Here is a 16,655-nt window from a genome sequence, read left to right on the forward strand (position 1 = left end):
TCCTGTTAGGAAACCACCAAATCCACCATATTAAGTGGCCCTTCTTGTCTACAGGATGTCATGAATGTACCTGGGATGAACTCCGTGCGCCCCTCAGCTCGTGCTGCGCTGATATTCAGTGTTTTATATGTCTTGTGCAGTAACCTGAACCCTGTCTGAACACTGGCCTATTTCTATCATGATGTTCAGCCCCACCCGTCTGCTTTGTGCTCTGGCTATTTAGGAGTTACACTGCTGCCAGTTCTGATCCGCAGGTGATTCTGTTTGGGACCAGGAGCCTTGTCCAATAGGGGCTGGAACTATCTCCTGGTTCCCTATAAGTATTTGGCTGAGGCTCATTCTAGTGCCAGATATTGAGCTTGACTCTGCCTGCTTGTGGTTCTGCTATTATCTGTCTCTTCTCTGACCCTTCTGCCTTGTGTTCTGACCATCCTTGCTAGCCGCCTGCCAATATTACTTGTTTTTTGACTCTGCTTATTGGATTGTGATTTCGTACTGTGCTGCCCGATTGTTGTGACCCGGACTGTAGACTATTCTTCATTGTGTTTTGTTTGTCTGTCTTGTCTTTGTGTCCCACCTAGCCAGTGCAGGGACCGCCGCCCAGTTGCTCGGCGCCATCTTAGGGCGGATTGTGGCAAGTCGGTACAGGACAGTGGGCGGGGCTGAGCTTAGGGCTCACTGTCTTGTCTTGTCCTGCTGTCCGGTTCCTGACAGAATATCCGGCCCAAAATAGTTATACTGCCCCCTCTGGTGCCATGGCTACTGTGGAAGATCTTGCTATCCAGGTGGAGGGGGTGTCAGGCCTGGTGGTCCAACTGGCAAACCAGATCACCCAGTTAATGGATTCTAACCTGGTGGCTAAGATGGAGGCGTTGTCCTGCCTGGTTGGTGACCTTGCTAAACAGGTTCAAGTTTTGTCTGCCAACCATAATAATGCTGTGGTAGCGCCCCCAGTGGTGGAAAGGCCTAGTTATGTTGCTCCCTGATAGATTTTCTGGTGATATGGAGAAGTTTGAGTCCTTTAGGGGTGCTTGCATGTTGTTTTTTCGGATCAATCACTTCCCTTCTGAGCAGGAGAAGGTTGGTATTGTGGTCTCACTACTTCAGGGAGATCCTCAGGCTTGGGCTCTCAAAATCCCTCCGGAGGCGGAGGAATGGAGTAGCTTGGAGAAATTCTTTTTGTCCCTGGGTACTGTATATGCTCAACCTGATGACAGGGCATTGGCAGAGAATAAGCTACTCTCTACCTGTCAGGGCAAGCGACCAGCAGAGGAATACTGTTCTGAGTTTAGAAAATTTTGTGTGGTGACTGCTTGGTGTGAACCAGCTTTGAAGGCTTTCTTTAAGCAAGGATTGGCAGAGGGCATTAAGGATGCCTGGGTAGGTCACCCCGATCCACCAACCCTTAAAGAGACCATGGCCTTGGCCATTAGTATCGACCGCAGACTACGTGACAGAAAAAGGGCTAAAGCAAACTCTAACCTCTTCAAACCTTCCGCTTTTCCTGCTGAAAAACCTTTCCTCCCTGTTGTCTCAGAGGAGGAACCTATGCAGCTGGGAGTATTGAAAATCAGGACAAGACGAGAATTTCGGAGAGACAATGGCCTGTGCTTTTACTGCGGAAACAGTGGTCACTATATCAGCCATTGCCCCCTCCGTCCCCAGCGATCAGAACATCATCAGCGTCCAGGTGGCTCCCAGGAAGGTCATCTGGGTGCACAGGTAACCATTGGTGAAATGGGCATAAATTGTTCCTCTGATAAACCTGCCATACCTGTGCCTGATGCTAATGATAACTCGGTCTGTAACTCATCTGTCTGTAACCCCGAGTCCTCCGCTGAAGAGTGGGAGACGGATAGCGACTTTGATAGTAACATTCAAACCTGTGTGGTGAGAGGTCATTTTCCGCCTACTCCTGATTTATATAGTGAGGGTCCGGTGGCCCCTCATAAAAGGGGGGGTACTGTCATGAATGTACCTGGGATGAACTCCGTGCGCCCCTCAGCTCGTGCTGGGCTGATATTCAGTGTTTTATATGTCTTGTGCAGTAACCTGAACCCTGTCTGAACACTGGCCTATTTCTATCATGATGATCAGCCCCTCCCGTCTGCTGTGTGCTCTGGCTATTTAGGAGTTACACTGCTGCCAGTTCTGATCCGCAGGTGATTCTGTTTGGAACCAGGAGCCTTGTCCAATAGGGGGCTGGAACTATCTCCTGGTTCCCTATAAGTATTTGGCCGAGGCTCATTCTAGTGCCGCATATTGAGCTTGTCTCTGCCTGCTTGTGGTTCTGGTTATCTGTCTTTTCTCTGACCCTTCTGCCTTGTGTTCTGACCATCCTTGCTAGCCGCCTGCCCCTGACCATATTGCTTGTTTTTTGACTCTGCTATTGGATTGTGATTTCGTACTGTGCTGCCCGATTGTTGTGACCCGGACTGTTGACTATTGTTCATTGTGTTTTGTCTGTCTGTCTTGTCTTTGTGTCCCACCTAGCCAGTGCAGGGACCGCCGCCCAGTTGCTCGCCGCCATCTTAGGGCGGATTGTGGCAAGTAGGTAGAGGACAGTGGGCGGGGCTCAGCTGAGCCCTAAGCTCACTGTCTTGTCTTGTCCTGCTGTCCGGTTCCTGACACAGGGGAGTTACTAACAGGTGGATTGCCTACATGGGAATTAACTACATAGGGGAGTATTGCCTACAGAGGAATACAATTTACTAGTAGGGCTATATGTATGCACAGATATGAGGGCACAGAAGGGCCAATCTACTATATCAGCTTTACATAGAGGAACTAAAATGCTATTTGGGGGCACAGCAAGGTCTAACTACCATATGGATGCATAAAGGGGGCCTATGCTATATGAAGACAAAGTGGGGGCCTATACTATCTAGGTGCATAGAGGGGGCCTGTACTATGGGAGGGGCACACAGTGGTCTGACTATTTGGAAGCATATATTGGGCCATACTGTTTATATAGGGACACAGAGGGAGCACTGTTGCTGTGTGAAGCAATACACATGGAGAGTTTGTATAGAGATTTGGATCATGCTGGAGCCTAAAATGTTTATCTGGAAGATTCTGCATAGACTATTCCTATACTGGAGAAGTCTTTATGATGGGCAGGCCTGATGGAGAAGAAAAAAAAAGCAAACAACTTCTACTAGCAAAAATGTCACCTGTACTTCATGCAGATAAAACGCCCCCTGCTAATCACTGGATGTAACTGCATTATAACCTGTGTACAGCTGGATCTACTTTTATATGGTCGCTGCAGTCTTTATATAGTGGATTTTATTTAGTAACAGTATAATGGTATTATCCAGCCACTGTAAGGTGATAATGATAGTGATTAGGATGTGACGGTATAATATGTCCTGTATATACTCGTAATATGTGTGTGTGTATATAGTGTATATTGATCAGTGACAGTATAGTGATTTTAGTCATTATGTGGTGGTAATAGTAGTGGTCATGGTGATATATTTTTTTGTTCTGTATATACTGACATTATTGGTAATATTTGTGTTTAAATAGTGGTATTATCCAGTCACTGTTTGGTGGTGATGATGGCAGTGGTTATGGTGTGGAGGCATTATCTGTTACTGGTATTACTGGTAACATCAGCCTCAGTATACTGGGTTTTGTCAGTAACAGCTTGGTGGTAACATACTGTATATGGTGATATTTCCTTCTTGTATACTGGGTTTATTGGTAATTTCAGCCACGGTATACTGTGTTTGACCAGTAACAGTGTGGCGGTAACTTGTATGGTGATATTTCCTTCTTGTATACTGGTATTTATATGTAGTATTGGTCTCTGTACTTTTGGGTTTGGTCAGTAACAGTTTGGGTTTGTTGATGTTTTACGTAGGCTGTAAGGGTGCTTTATGTGCCGAGGCTGCTTTTTAGTCCCAGTCTGGCCCATGCACTATGGACCCAAACGAGTATGAGTGTACGGGCTGATGTACAGAACATATGGTAAACTAGTGCTTCAAGGTGGTTCAGAGTCTAGCAATACCCATACTGTGCTTACTATGCTTTAATAGGACGTTCATCTAGGCCATGCATATGATTACGTAACTGGTAGCAAGGTCAACCCAGAACACTTCCTTGTTGGCGTGTGACGAATAGAAATTCCTACCTTACAGCCCTCCTAATCAGTGTATTGCACGTGTCTGTACAAAGCTTCCTAATAATAATTCAATCTATTGATTGGGAAACAGTTCAGGTGTCAAGGAAGTATCCGAAAACTGACTTGTTGTTGGAAGCCATGAACATTGTCATTGTAGAAGCTTAACGCAATGGGACAAGTATGTTTCCTCATATCAGACTGTTATATTTTACGGTCTGGGACTGCTGGTAAGTACTGGGGTAATAATGCGGATGAGCATTAGCCATTTTACAGGCTTACCCGAAGCCGAGGCTTAATAATGGACGTTATCTATGAGATGGTTTCCACTACTTATCCAAAATATAAGGAAAAAAAAAAAAGAAGGCATACCAGGTTTAAGGGCAAAACGTTATTGATTAAAATACCCTTCAATCATGTTGTCAAGCAGTGGTGGTGGAGGGAGGAGGTGTGCATGCTGCAGCTCAGCACCTCTTATATGACTCTGGAGCTTAAAAGTAAAACATAATAACTTATAACTTTATAAACAGCCAACTGTTAAGAGACAGCTATCTGCCGATGAAGAGGATAGACCCCACTGTTTTACTCTGCACCATGATAAGTTTTGAGATTGGTGGCATGAGGTTAATAGAACCCCTGTATCTGGACATGGGGCTTGTAGGCCGAATTTGTGCAAGTACCTTCTTTGACCTCTTGCTGTCATTCTAGTTTATCGTTTGTTTCCTAACCATTAGGACATGGAACTTTTGAATAGTTCTGACATCTCTTGGACTTACCAGGTATAGTTCACCTACAGGTTTCTGATGAACAGTATTGTGTTTTCCGGCGTATAAGATGACTTTTTAACCCCGAGAAATCTTCTTCGAAGTCGGTCGTCCTATACGGTGGGGCAGTTAAAAAATGGCCGCATCCCCACCGTATGGGACGACCACTATAAAAAAAAAAAAGTGTGAACTCACCTGGGGTCTGTTCCCGGCCTCCATGCACATCCTGTCCCGTTCCTGGCGCAGGTAGTGTGGCGTACACTGACTGCGCCGGTGATCCCCGAAGCTCTCCGGAGCAGCCGAGCATCTCATCGGAGAAGCTTGCAGACGCTCGGCTGCCAGGAGAGCTTTGGAAGAATGACAGAGGCTCTGGAAGTACCCGAAGCCTTTGTCATTCTTCCGAAGCTCTCCTGGCAGCCGAGCATCTCTGAGCTTTTCCGATAAGCTGCTCGGGAGAGCTTCGGGGATCCCCGACGCAGTCAGTGTACGTCACGCTGCCTGCGCCAGGAACGGGACAGGAGGCGCATGGAGGCCGGGAACAGGTCCCAGGTGAGTTAACTGTTTTTTTAAATCTAGCTTCAGGCAGGGGTTAACATTTTCTGGCGTATAAGGCGAACCCCTGACAATCTTCTTGAAAGTCAGGGGTTGTCTTATACGTCCAGTCGCCTTATACGCCGTAAAATAGACTAGGAGACTATACGCATTATCCTTGAAATGTAGTGTCCTGGTACAAGTGGTCCACTAAGCTATATACTCACCTGGGTAAAGTGGTTCTGTCACAAAGGGGATGAAGGTGCTTATTTGTGTTTTCCACTAGGTGTCACTCTTCATCTTGTATGTATATGTCTTTTCTTATTGAGCACAGCTGAAGGAGAGAAATGGGTTAAAAGATTTATGGTCATGTGTTCCTCTATTGTCTTATCACAGGTGCAGGTGTTTTCCCTCACTTTTCAGCCTCACTCTTTAAACAGCCCCACCAATCAGAGCAAAGTATTAGGTATCCTGTAAAAGGGAGGTTAGTCCCTGGTGCGGAGGTTTTTTGTCAGTAAGGGTAACCGTCCTCTGGGTTCCTCCTTATCCACACCAGGGATCCTTCTCCTACACAGGACAGTTACCGCAACAAGGAATTCCCGGTAAGACAAAGAGCAACAAGCTGAAGTATCTTATTCACTACGTACGGCTACTCTGGGAAGTCTTTGAGGGTAAAGACCTGAAGCTCGTACTACCCAACCTAGCACTCGATCATCTGGTTAGGACAAACGGAGGACAGATATATATGTAATCGTGAGTATGAGCATTTTTCAACGTCTTCTGAAACTACTAAACACTATCCCGGCAGAGTACAGTATCTACTTGGACAACGCCCCAAGACGATCCCTATACCTTCTCTAAGCTACTACTTCTTCCTCACCTATTCTCCACCTCACTTCTGAAGTTGTCACCATTGTTGTTTTTGCTCTGTATTGCACTGAAGTTATTCCAATTAAAAAGTCAGTGTTTAGGTGCTGGACTCCTATTTTTGTGTTGCTGCACCTACACCTACACTTGGGCTACCCCATTTTCAAGCACACTGCCCATGTGTCCAGGGGTAGGTTCTAACACCTCTCCTGGCCAAGTGCCCAAGGGAACCCAAGCCCACCTTGCTGTACCACCACCTCCCAGCACCCCGGGCCATGGCATAAGTATTAAGAAAAGACAGTGGGTGTGGGGGCATCTCAGGGCAACATTAGCCAATTATGATTTTCTATTTCTATATGTACCAGGACCTACATTTCTGAAATTCTCTGGATACTTTCAATAAAGGCAGCCTCTCCTTCTTTACATGGTCCCAAAGTACAGTAACACCCTGACATTAGGCTAGTACGATTGTAGAGTTGTAGGGGTCCATGACCGTCTTCTAGATTTTGTATCCAAAGTCCCATTGCTCTCTTGCTCTAAGGGGGTTGTCATGATTCACACCTGTTGGCTCCTGGTGGTTTTTTTGGGAGAATTTGATGCTCTGCGATGCCCAACTATGGGGTGCAGGTAACTCTCGGTAGCAAATTCAGCTAACCTTTGTTATCTAGTAGACAATATGGATCTCACAGCCACTGGCACTCTGGGATGAGGACTATTATTATTTATTTTTTGTGTACTCTTGGATAAAGCACATATGAGAAGAGGGTAATATCCATCTAACCCAAAAGTAAGTACAATACACATTGAGTATTTTAACACAAATCATATGAATTGCTTGATAGCAGGAGGCAAACTGGATGATCCCGGATTCTGGTATCCATCTCAGACCATTGCCATACATACCATTTGCGTCCATGAATTTGTATAATTAATTCAGACTGGTCGGTTGGCATTAACAATAGCATTAACAATATCTTTATAGAACCAGCAAATACATTTAATGCAGCGTGAAGGTGGCGGTGAAGGTGTCAGTGTCTGATGGGGTCACATAGCTCATAGAAGGAAAGCTTGGTTCATGTTGTCTGATATAAGGAGCTTATTAGCAGCTGTGTTTACATCGAGTAATATGTCTGCAGGACCCTCCCCATAAATCCATCCCTTCCCCACAATACTAAAAATTTAATAGTGAGAGATTCCTTGTGGATACAACTAAAAAAGGAGGTAAACACTGGAAAAATATATATTTTTGGTGTATTCTACTTCCCACCATTACAGACGTAATTGATGGTCAACTGTATACACCAGTAGAGTGAATATTAATAGGGATAATGAAAGATTTTAACTACCCAAATAAGACCATGGATTGGGGTTGCGGTGCCATATGCCGGGGTAGCTATGCGGTGTTGTGGCTGCTGCATGGGTGTTGGGTCACTTGTGCTCTTGTCTTGGTGGCCAGGAGTGGTGATGGAACTTACCCCTGGACACACGGGTACTGCGCTTTAGGTAGAGAATAACCCAAGTGTAATAGCCAGAGTCCAATAGCTTAACCAGGATAACCTTCTTTACTGGAAAAACTTCAGTGCAATACAACAGTTGTAACTTGGAGTGCAGGCAAGAGGTAGTTAGCGTAGGAAACACAGAGAAGATAGTAGAGATGCGTCTTGGCGGCCTTGTCCAAGTGTTGAGTAAAAGAAAAAGTTGAAGAAGGTAGAGTACTCATACTCAGATTTAGATGTGGAATCTGACCATTTTCTGCCTTAACCAGTTCACCGAGGACTTTACAACTGGGCGTAGCAGACTTTCCAGGACTTCCCAGAAGAGCCGTGTGAACAGTAGGATACGTCAGCTTCCAACTATTTGTCTTACTGGGGTCAATACCTAGTGGTAGTTACTACTCTTTTATTTAAGAAGAATCCCAGGCGTGGACTACATCCAGGGATATTTTGGGGGTAATAGTATTGTAAGTGATAACCAGCAGGGATTTAATAAGGATAGAAGCTGTCAAACCAACCTAATATGTTTTATTAAGAGGTGAGTAGAAACCTGGATAGGGGTGTCACTGTGACTATAGTGTATATCAATTTTTTTTTTTAAAACTATGTAAGACGTCATTATGATATACAGGACAGCAGTGGTTTCACATCACAAAAGGTACAAAGCCTTATAGATCCAACACACTAGGTGGAAGTATGCCTGGTGTATGGTATGTGGTAGAAGTGTATGGAACCAGGCTCCAGTTTACTGACAGATACATACTTCTTGGTGGGCTCCCATTGATACTTGAGCCTTAATGCCCCCTGTGGCAAGGAGGACCTTTAAATAAACTAACTTATCAGCCATAATGTCTCTGTACCAGTGTAACTGGCAGGCAGAGAATGGGTTATATGCCTCACTACACACTACACTAAACTGTTAGGCAACAGTGACACCTGCAGTATTTAGTTCATTAGGTAGAGTAGAAGTTTCCGGCTCTTTCTAGAACCTGATAGAAAGTAGTTGAAGTATGCCAATATGCTCCACATAAAAGGTCTACAGAGACAGAGCTTAGCTGACACATGTTATATAGCCAGGTTTGTCAGGCACCAGGAAAGGGCCTGCACCTCTACAGACAGTGGGAATCCTTATTTCAGGAATTCATGACTTCAGTATGTTTGGCCGCAAAGTTAACATAGGCCTTTGTATCGCATCTCTCTGAGTTTAGGAGGTAAGATGTACAAGGACCCCTGGGCAATAGTAGGAACCATATGTAGTGGCTTTCAGTCCGGCCTAGATACTTAAGCAGAAAGCTCTTTTGCTGACAGGGAGGGAAAAGACTCAAGACATTGATGGAGGTGATGAGGACATAGGAGGACACGATGGAGGTGATGAGGACACAGGAGGACATGATGGAGGTGATGAGGACACAGGAGGACATAATGGAGGTGATGAGGACACAGGGGGACACAATGGAGGTGATGATGACACAGTGGTACAGGATGGAGTTGATGAGGACACAGTGGGACAGGATGGAGGTGATGAGGATACCTTAAAGGAATCGTATCATCACTTTCATACTGCCTGAACCACAAATCTTTGGGGCAGCTTCTTCCCTCCCCACCAGCTCCCTGTTTGGCGATAGGGAAAGATCTATCAATTAAGGCCGGAGGGGCAGAAAATCTACTCTGTGTGGCCGAAATGTCAAGGCTACTTTTAGGTGGGATGGTGTTATATATACACACAAACACCTATGTATTTTAATTTCAGCCAATTTTTATTGCATTTGCAAAAAAAATCTACTTTTGTAAACTTCTATATACTGTACTTCATGTATGGATGTAGCAATGGTTAAGATGATCTCTAACGCAACAATCGTGTCAGAGAGGTATGATAAGTCATTTAGAACATTGAGTTAAACTCGTCACTGTGATTAATACAGGCTGCATCTGTTTACAGATCAGAGACCATCATTGTGGATTTTGTCCAGCAACATGGATGAATTTAATATTCTTCATGGTATGGAAACTTTGGGTGATCCGTCCATCTGCAAAATCAGGATAAATGGGTGTTAAAGTTGGTGAAATATGACAGCGGGATGGGTGGGGGTGGGGGCCTGATCTCTGCGTGTGGTTGTTATATAATCACTACTGAATCACAGAACCGCTTACTGACAGCAGTGTATATACACTCACCGGCCACTTTATTAGGTACACCTTAGGTAATTTCTAATCAGCCAATCACATGGCGGCAACTCAGTGCATTTAGGCATGTAGACATGGTCAAGACAATCTCCTGCAGTTCAAACCGAGCATCAGTATGGGGAAGAAAGGTGATTTGAGTCCTTTTGAACGTGGCATGGTTGTTGGTGCCAGAAGGGCTGGTCTGAGTATTTCTGAAACTGCTGATCTACTGGGATTTTCACGCACAACCATCTCTAGGGTTTACAGAGAATGGTCCGAAAAAGAAAAAACATCCAGTGAGCGGCAGTTCTGTGGGCGGAAATGCCTTGTTGATGCCAGAGGTCAGAGGAGAATGGGCAGACTGGTTCGAGCTGATAGAAAGGCAACAGTGACTCAAATAGCCAACCGTTACACCCAAGGTAGGCAGAAGAGCATCTCTGAACGCACAGTACGGCCAACTCTGAGGCAGATGGGCTACGGCAGCAGAAGACCACACCGGGTGCCACTCCTTTCAGCTAAGAACAGGAAACTGAGGCTACAATTTGCACAAGCTCATCGAAATTGGACAGTAGAAAATTGGAAAAACGTTGCCTGGTCTGATGAGTCTCGATTTCTGCTGCGACATTCGGATGGTAGGGTCAGAATTTGGCGTCAACAACATGAAAGCATGGATCCATCCTGCCTTGTATCAACGGTTCAGGCTGGTGGTGGTGGTGTCATGGTGTGGGGAATATTTTCTTGGTCGTCTTTGGGCCCCTTGGTACCAATTGAGCATTGTTGCAACGCCACAGCCTACCTGAGTATTGTTGCTGACCATGTCCATCCCTTTATGACCACAATGGACCCAACATCTGATGGCTACTTTCAGCAGGATAATGCGCCATGTCATAAAGCTAGAATCATCTCAGACTGGTTTCTTGAACATGACAATGAGTTCACTGTACTCCAATGGCCTCCACAGTCACCAGATCTCAATCCAATAGAGCATCTTTGGGATGTGGTGGGAGATTCGCATCATGGATGTGCAGCCGACAAATCTGCGGCAACTGTGTGATGCCATCATGTCAATCTGGACCAAAATCTCTGAGGAAGCTTCCAGCACCTTGTTGTATCTATGCCACCAAGAATTGAGGCAGTTCTGAAGGCAAAAGGGGGTCCAACCCGTTACTAGCATGGTGTACCTAATAAAGTGGCCGGTGAGTGTATGTATACAGTATGTAGTGTATGTGTATATATGTATACAGTGGGGGAGATTTATCAAACATGGTGTAAAGTCATTCCTTACAGACTGGTGGAATCTGATTGGTTGCTAGGGGCAACTGAGCCAGTTTCACTTTATACCATGTTTGATAAAACTCCCCCAATATGTGTATGTAGTGTATGTTTAGGTGTTTACATGTATACAGTATGTGTATGTAGGTATATGTATACAGCATGTGTATGTTGGGTATTCTTATGTAGTTTGGGAAAATGTAAAAATATTGTATTTTTGGTACCTAGAGACATCCATGAAGCGCCTGTTCTGGTTCCGTCCATTCAGAGTTTTTATTTCCTCCTCACTCAGCTCAAATTCAAAAACCTGAAATTATAATAACCAAAGATAGACATCAACTTTTCCAATTCCTAAAGACCCATTTATACATGAAAAACCTATAGTAAATGATACTTTTCTCTATTCGATAACTCACGCATAGCATAGATCACAAACAGTAGATCTACATAGGAGACCGGAAACACACAATAGTTGGATATTTTTAAGAAAATCTATGTGCATAGTTTACTTTCTTTCCCAAGCCAATACAGATCAGGGTTTTGGGTGGCAGCACCCTGATGGACTGTGAGGAAGAACATCTTCACTCAGGCATGCAAGAAACCAACAATGCTTAGGCAAGGAGGAACAGACGGGACAGCTTTAAATAAATGCAAGAGAAAGTGGATAGATGGAGGAATAATAATAAACCCCAGGAGCAAAGGAGAAGAGAAAAGGTGGAAAAAGTTCACACGGTTTGGACTTAAGATGTTGCTATGAAATGATCTTCATCAAACCACTAATGTGTGCCTTCATTTCAAGACCTCGAGTCTCCTACCTGAAGATTCTGCTTGATCCTCTCCGCCTTAAAACTCTTGGCAAGAACCACTATCCCCCTCTGTAACAAGTGTCTCATCGCTACTTGGGCAGGAGTTCGGCCATGTTTTTTGGCAATGTCATTGAGCACAGGGTCTTCCAGTAGGATCGGAGAACTCTGGTCAACCCTGCAGGAATGAAGACACAATGTAGATAAATGTTATGTGCACCAAGATTTACTCTTGACGATTAAAAGACAACACTGTAACTTTAAGAGTACGAGTCTGAACCAAAGTCAACATGGCATTGCCTAGGATTGGTGGAAGAGAGCTAAGACATTCGATCAGTAAGTAAATCTGCAACTTTGTCCAGTTGGGAGAGAATTCTCCTTCAAAACATGTCACTTCTTACCAGTTCCGATCCCGGGTAGTGCCTAGCACCCCGTACGCCACCAGGACTATGTTGTGTGACTTGCAGAACTCCAACAGCTTCGATTGGTTCAGGTAGAGATGACACTCAACCTAGTGGTAAATAAAGTGTGTCACATGAAATCACAGCTAAATAAAAGGGTATGCATAAGGGGTATTGTCATCCAAGAGCTGTGGTTCCATCCCGATGGTGTGTATTGCATGTCATATAAAGGTTATACATATGGAAGTTATCAAACCCATATAAAGAGCAACAACAACGATAAACTACCCACAGTACTAGGGTGGTCAGTGACTAGACAAAATATTCGGGCATTGTAAATATATCTAACATTCCATTGACTAGGCTATACTATACCTATATTCACTATGGCATGTTAGATGCACTTATATTACTCATGTATTGTGCGTAGCCACTGACGATCCTGGTACAGTGGGAAGTTTATTAGAGTTAGTGCCCGTTATATTGTATACAATTCTGCATTGCCATTCAGATACTTACTAATTTTGGGGACAATTACCCTCAATTTTTGTAAATTTTTGGATAGAACTGCTATTTAGCTTAAAGTTGATGTCCATGGAGACCTGTCTTTTTTTTATGAGTGATGGGGAGGATAAAAGAAATAACATGTTCTCACCTCCCTGGCTCCAGTGGTGGGGGCCATATATCGCCAATCCGGTCCCAGGGTCCCCGGCTGCTTCCTGGTCTGAGTGGGGACCCAGGTTGTCTCGTGTCAGGTCTGGTCAGCCAGTCAGCGGCCAAGAAGGGACCCCTGACACATCACAACCCTGGTCCCCACTCAGACCACAAAGCGGCCGGGGACCAGATCGGTGGTATGCGACCACTAGGGATGGAGCCATTGAGGGGAGAGAATGTTATTTCTTTTATCCTTCCTCTCCCCAGTAATTTTGAAAAAAGAGGTCTGCCTGGACTTCTTTAATTATGAAGGTTACCTGGTTGCACACAGGTTTGTATCTCAGTCCCGGCATGTTGAGGATGAGTTCTATCTGTTTGTGGTTGAAGTTGGAGACACCTATAGATCTGACCAGCCCGGCTTCTTTACAGTCCTCCATAGCCTTAAGTTAAAAAAAAAAAATCTAAAAAATCATAGAATAAAGATTGGGATCTTTCCGGTGTTTCCCCTGATGAACAAAACTCTAAGAGGAGTAGGGATGAGTGACAACTATACTAAGCACATTTCTTTTCAATAAAAGTTGTCACCCTGTGTAGTCCTACTCCCTTCCCTACTCTACAGCTACATTCTGTAGCTTAGTAAGAAGTGGGGCACAGATACAGTTAATAGCAATATGACTGTGGGATCAGACTACAAAGGGTTCGTTTGTAGTCTGTCACTTTGGAAACATATAGTACACAAAACAATAGAATTTTATAAATTTGCTAATTTTTCATTATAAATGCATTGAAACAATAAAAATATGTGTACAAACAGCCGACAAGGACTTAAAGACCTCGAGTAGCTGTATAGGGTTGCTGTTTATTCTGCTTTCTACAGATATAAACGTCTCTAGTGGAATATAGGAGTCTCACAAAACTGTTAATTTTGGGGGAAATCTTCATACCTTCCAAGTGTCTCGAATATCAGTATTGTGATAGATTATTTTTCCGTTTTCATCTGTTGGGTATGGATCGTCTCCGGGCTTAAAATAAGAGAGAAAGTAATCAATATACAAACTAGTACATTAAGAATCAAAAGGAAGGAGATCATGAGATAATTCGGACCCGTCCAACAGTCTCCCCCTTAGATCAGTTGGACAAAATGTGGGGGAAATGTCCAGACCTTGAACTCCAAGGGAGTGTGGATAATGAAGAGATCCATGTAATCCAGCTGTAGATCCTTCAGGGACCTCTCAAGAGCGGGACGGACCAACTCCGGGGGGTGAAAGGTGCTCCAGAGCTAGAAACAGGAAAAGCTAAATAAAACTTCTGGATAACAGCTGATAATTGAGATCTACTTATTACTTGTGTAAGAGACCAAGATAATGAAGAGGACAACTGATGGCCACCTAGAAATACCTAAACATAACTTTTTTAACCATCTGTAATCAAATGCCACACCCTCAGGTTCTGATGAAGTCTCGCTGATCTCTAGTCACTGCCATTACCTTGCCAGTGTAGAACACATCTTCTCTCTTGACCGTTCCATCCGCGATCTTCGCATTGATAGCACGGCCGACCTCAACCTCATTGCCGTACATGAACGCTGAGTCGATGTGCCGATACCCGATCTCAAGGGCAACTTTCACGGCCTCTTCTGACAGAGATTTGGGAAACTATATGCAATGATATAATGTAATTTATAGCAATACAGCTTTGTGAACCATTTTATTTGGTTCCGTCAAGGTCAAAGTGTTCTTTAATTGTATGGGTATCCTTTATCCTCCATCTGTGACTTGTTTAGGCCTTCACAACTCTACTAATACCACCCTACTACTGCCCCTGTGGTAATACTTCTTAAACTACAACTGAACTTCTATCCTCAGTGCCCATTAATGTTGTTCAATATTATCACTATCATTACTCATTAGATACTCAGTCTAGTAGGAAGAGTCTATAAAGCTGTGGATTTAAAGGGTTTCTCTCATCTGGGCTTGTTATCCCCTATTCCAGGACTGCAACCAATTCTTAGAACGGGAATGCAATCACCGAATAGAATGCTCTGAATCATTGGACGGCCTCGTAGAGAATGCATAGTCCTAGTAGTAGTTAATAAGGTTGAAAGAGTCCATCAAGTTCAACCAATGCCAATTGCCCCATCACAGGGAGAAAAGTTCCTACCCGACTCCAAAATGGCAATCGGAATAAATCCCTGGATCCATGTTCTTGATCCAGGGATCAAGGGCGCACCATTCACTGCAGGGCAATTTCCTCCCCGCTCTCAATATCGGGAGGGTCCGGGCAGTTATCCCGTATCCATAGGATAGTGGATAACAAGCCCAGATGAGAATACCCCATTAATGGCTAACTAATAAACTCCAGACTTGTTACCAGCTGTGACTACCCACCTCCTGGGGGGCATAGGTGCCCAGTCCAACCATCGGTATCTTGTGCCCATCATTCAATGTAATTCTTGAATGTTTTGTCAGAGCCATAACGCTGCTTGGAGCTCAGATCTCTTCTGAATTTTTTTTTCAGTGAACGTTGACTTTTTTGGCTGAGCCCCAGCAGCTCGACTCCACCTCTTCTCTGCTTTCCAGCTCACTAAGCAAACTGGACCCTCTCTACACCCCGGGCTTCAATAGGTCATTAGTACTGTAGACCCGTGCCGGCTCATGCCAAGATAATATTCTGCAATATCACTTCGATAAATATGTTCTGTAAAATTTTTAACTAACCAAAGAGCACCCGGGGCCGGAGCTGCTGTACCTAGTGAGGAGGGGGATCGCTTCTCTTTCTAAACTTTTAGCTGCGGCAGAGAACGTTGAATATTGAACATAGAGCTGACCCAGGACACAGTAAACTTCAGACACTCCCATCTCGAGAGTTGACTAGCACAGAGGTTAAATCTAAACCACTGACTTTTCAATATGCAAAAATGACTGTCTCTCTCCACTGCACTTCAGCGAGTCCAAGATATTTGCGTAGACAAGGGTCATTCTTGTCAAAAGAACAGATCCACAACTAATATGGTTTATAGGTCAATGGGGCTCTATCAAGCACTTCTTGACAAAGCCAGAGGTGAAACATTAGTTCCCGTCTGAAGTGAAGCTGTATCCAAAGCCAGAGATTGTCATCTTCCAGGGCTTGGCTACTGGCCGGTGCCCCTCCATCTGTTCCTGAGCTGCTGCACTGCTGTGTGTCCATCTTCATAAGGACCAGAAACATGATGTGCTAATCACCTGAGGTACGACAACCTCTGAGGAGCCTGCCAGGTCATGCTGCAAGGTCCAGCTCCAGTTTTTTGGGGCTACTTGTCATGGTGGCCAGGAGTGGTAATACCCACCCCCAGACACCGCAACCAGACCTTGGTTAGGACTAATGTGAGGTGCCTAGTGGTTGGAGTAAGGTACTGTATAGCAGCTTACTGTCTTACCTCTGACACCGTATACAGACACTTTTACCTAGGTGTATGGAAGAAGAAAAACACACAGTGGGACACAATCCATGCACCCATATGAAAGCAGGGTCTGATAATGTACCTGGAAAGAGAGGTAATCTATTTTTAGGCGGGATTGTGTCATATAAATACATATAGACTT

The 16,655-nt window shown here is 44.5% G+C and overlaps 1 protein-coding gene across 2 annotated transcripts; it reads right to left on the reverse strand.

Moving 5' to 3' along the window:
• Positions 1 to 9,519: 9,519 nt before the first annotated feature.
• LOC138788387 (estradiol 17 beta-dehydrogenase 5-like) lies at positions 9,520 to 16,589 on the reverse strand. 2 transcript variants are annotated; one of them, XM_069966203.1, is made up of 9 exons: positions 15,792 to 16,589; positions 14,562 to 14,729; positions 14,237 to 14,353; positions 14,019 to 14,096; positions 13,392 to 13,514; positions 12,421 to 12,530; positions 12,032 to 12,197; positions 11,441 to 11,523; positions 9,520 to 9,808 (listed from the first exon to the last, which is right to left on the reverse strand). In XM_069966203.1, exons 1-9 carry the CDS (start codon positions 15,930 to 15,932, stop codon positions 9,766 to 9,768), a joined length of 1,029 nt encoding a protein of 342 aa, XP_069822304.1. In that variant the 5' UTR covers positions 15,933 to 16,589; the 3' UTR covers positions 9,520 to 9,765. The 2 variants fall into 2 exon arrangements, with proteins under 2 accessions (XP_069822304.1, XP_069822313.1); XM_069966212.1 differs by lacking the exon at positions 15,792 to 16,589 and adding an exon at positions 15,462 to 15,781.
• Between the last annotated feature and the right edge of the window lie 66 nt (positions 16,590 to 16,655).

This window comes from Dendropsophus ebraccatus, chromosome 1 (genome assembly GCF_027789765.1).
Source record: "Dendropsophus ebraccatus isolate aDenEbr1 chromosome 1, aDenEbr1.pat, whole genome shotgun sequence".
Classification (NCBI taxonomy): domain Eukaryota; kingdom Metazoa; phylum Chordata; class Amphibia; order Anura; family Hylidae; genus Dendropsophus; species Dendropsophus ebraccatus.

Excerpts from the sequence above, each read along its gene's own strand:
- LOC138788387 (XM_069966203.1), bottom strand. The coding sequence starts at position 15,932 with ATGGGAGTGTCTGAAGTTTACTGTGTCCTGGGTCAGCTCTATGTTCAA. Across the intron at positions 14,730-15,791 it reads CCGGCCCCGGGTGCTCTTTG|TTTCCCAAATCTCTGTCAGA; the intron begins GTTAGTTAAAAA and ends CATTGCATATAG. Across the intron at positions 12,198-12,420 it reads ACTACCCGGGATCGGAACTG|GGTTGACCAGAGTTCTCCGA; the intron begins GTAAGAAGTGAC and ends TCATTCCTGCAG.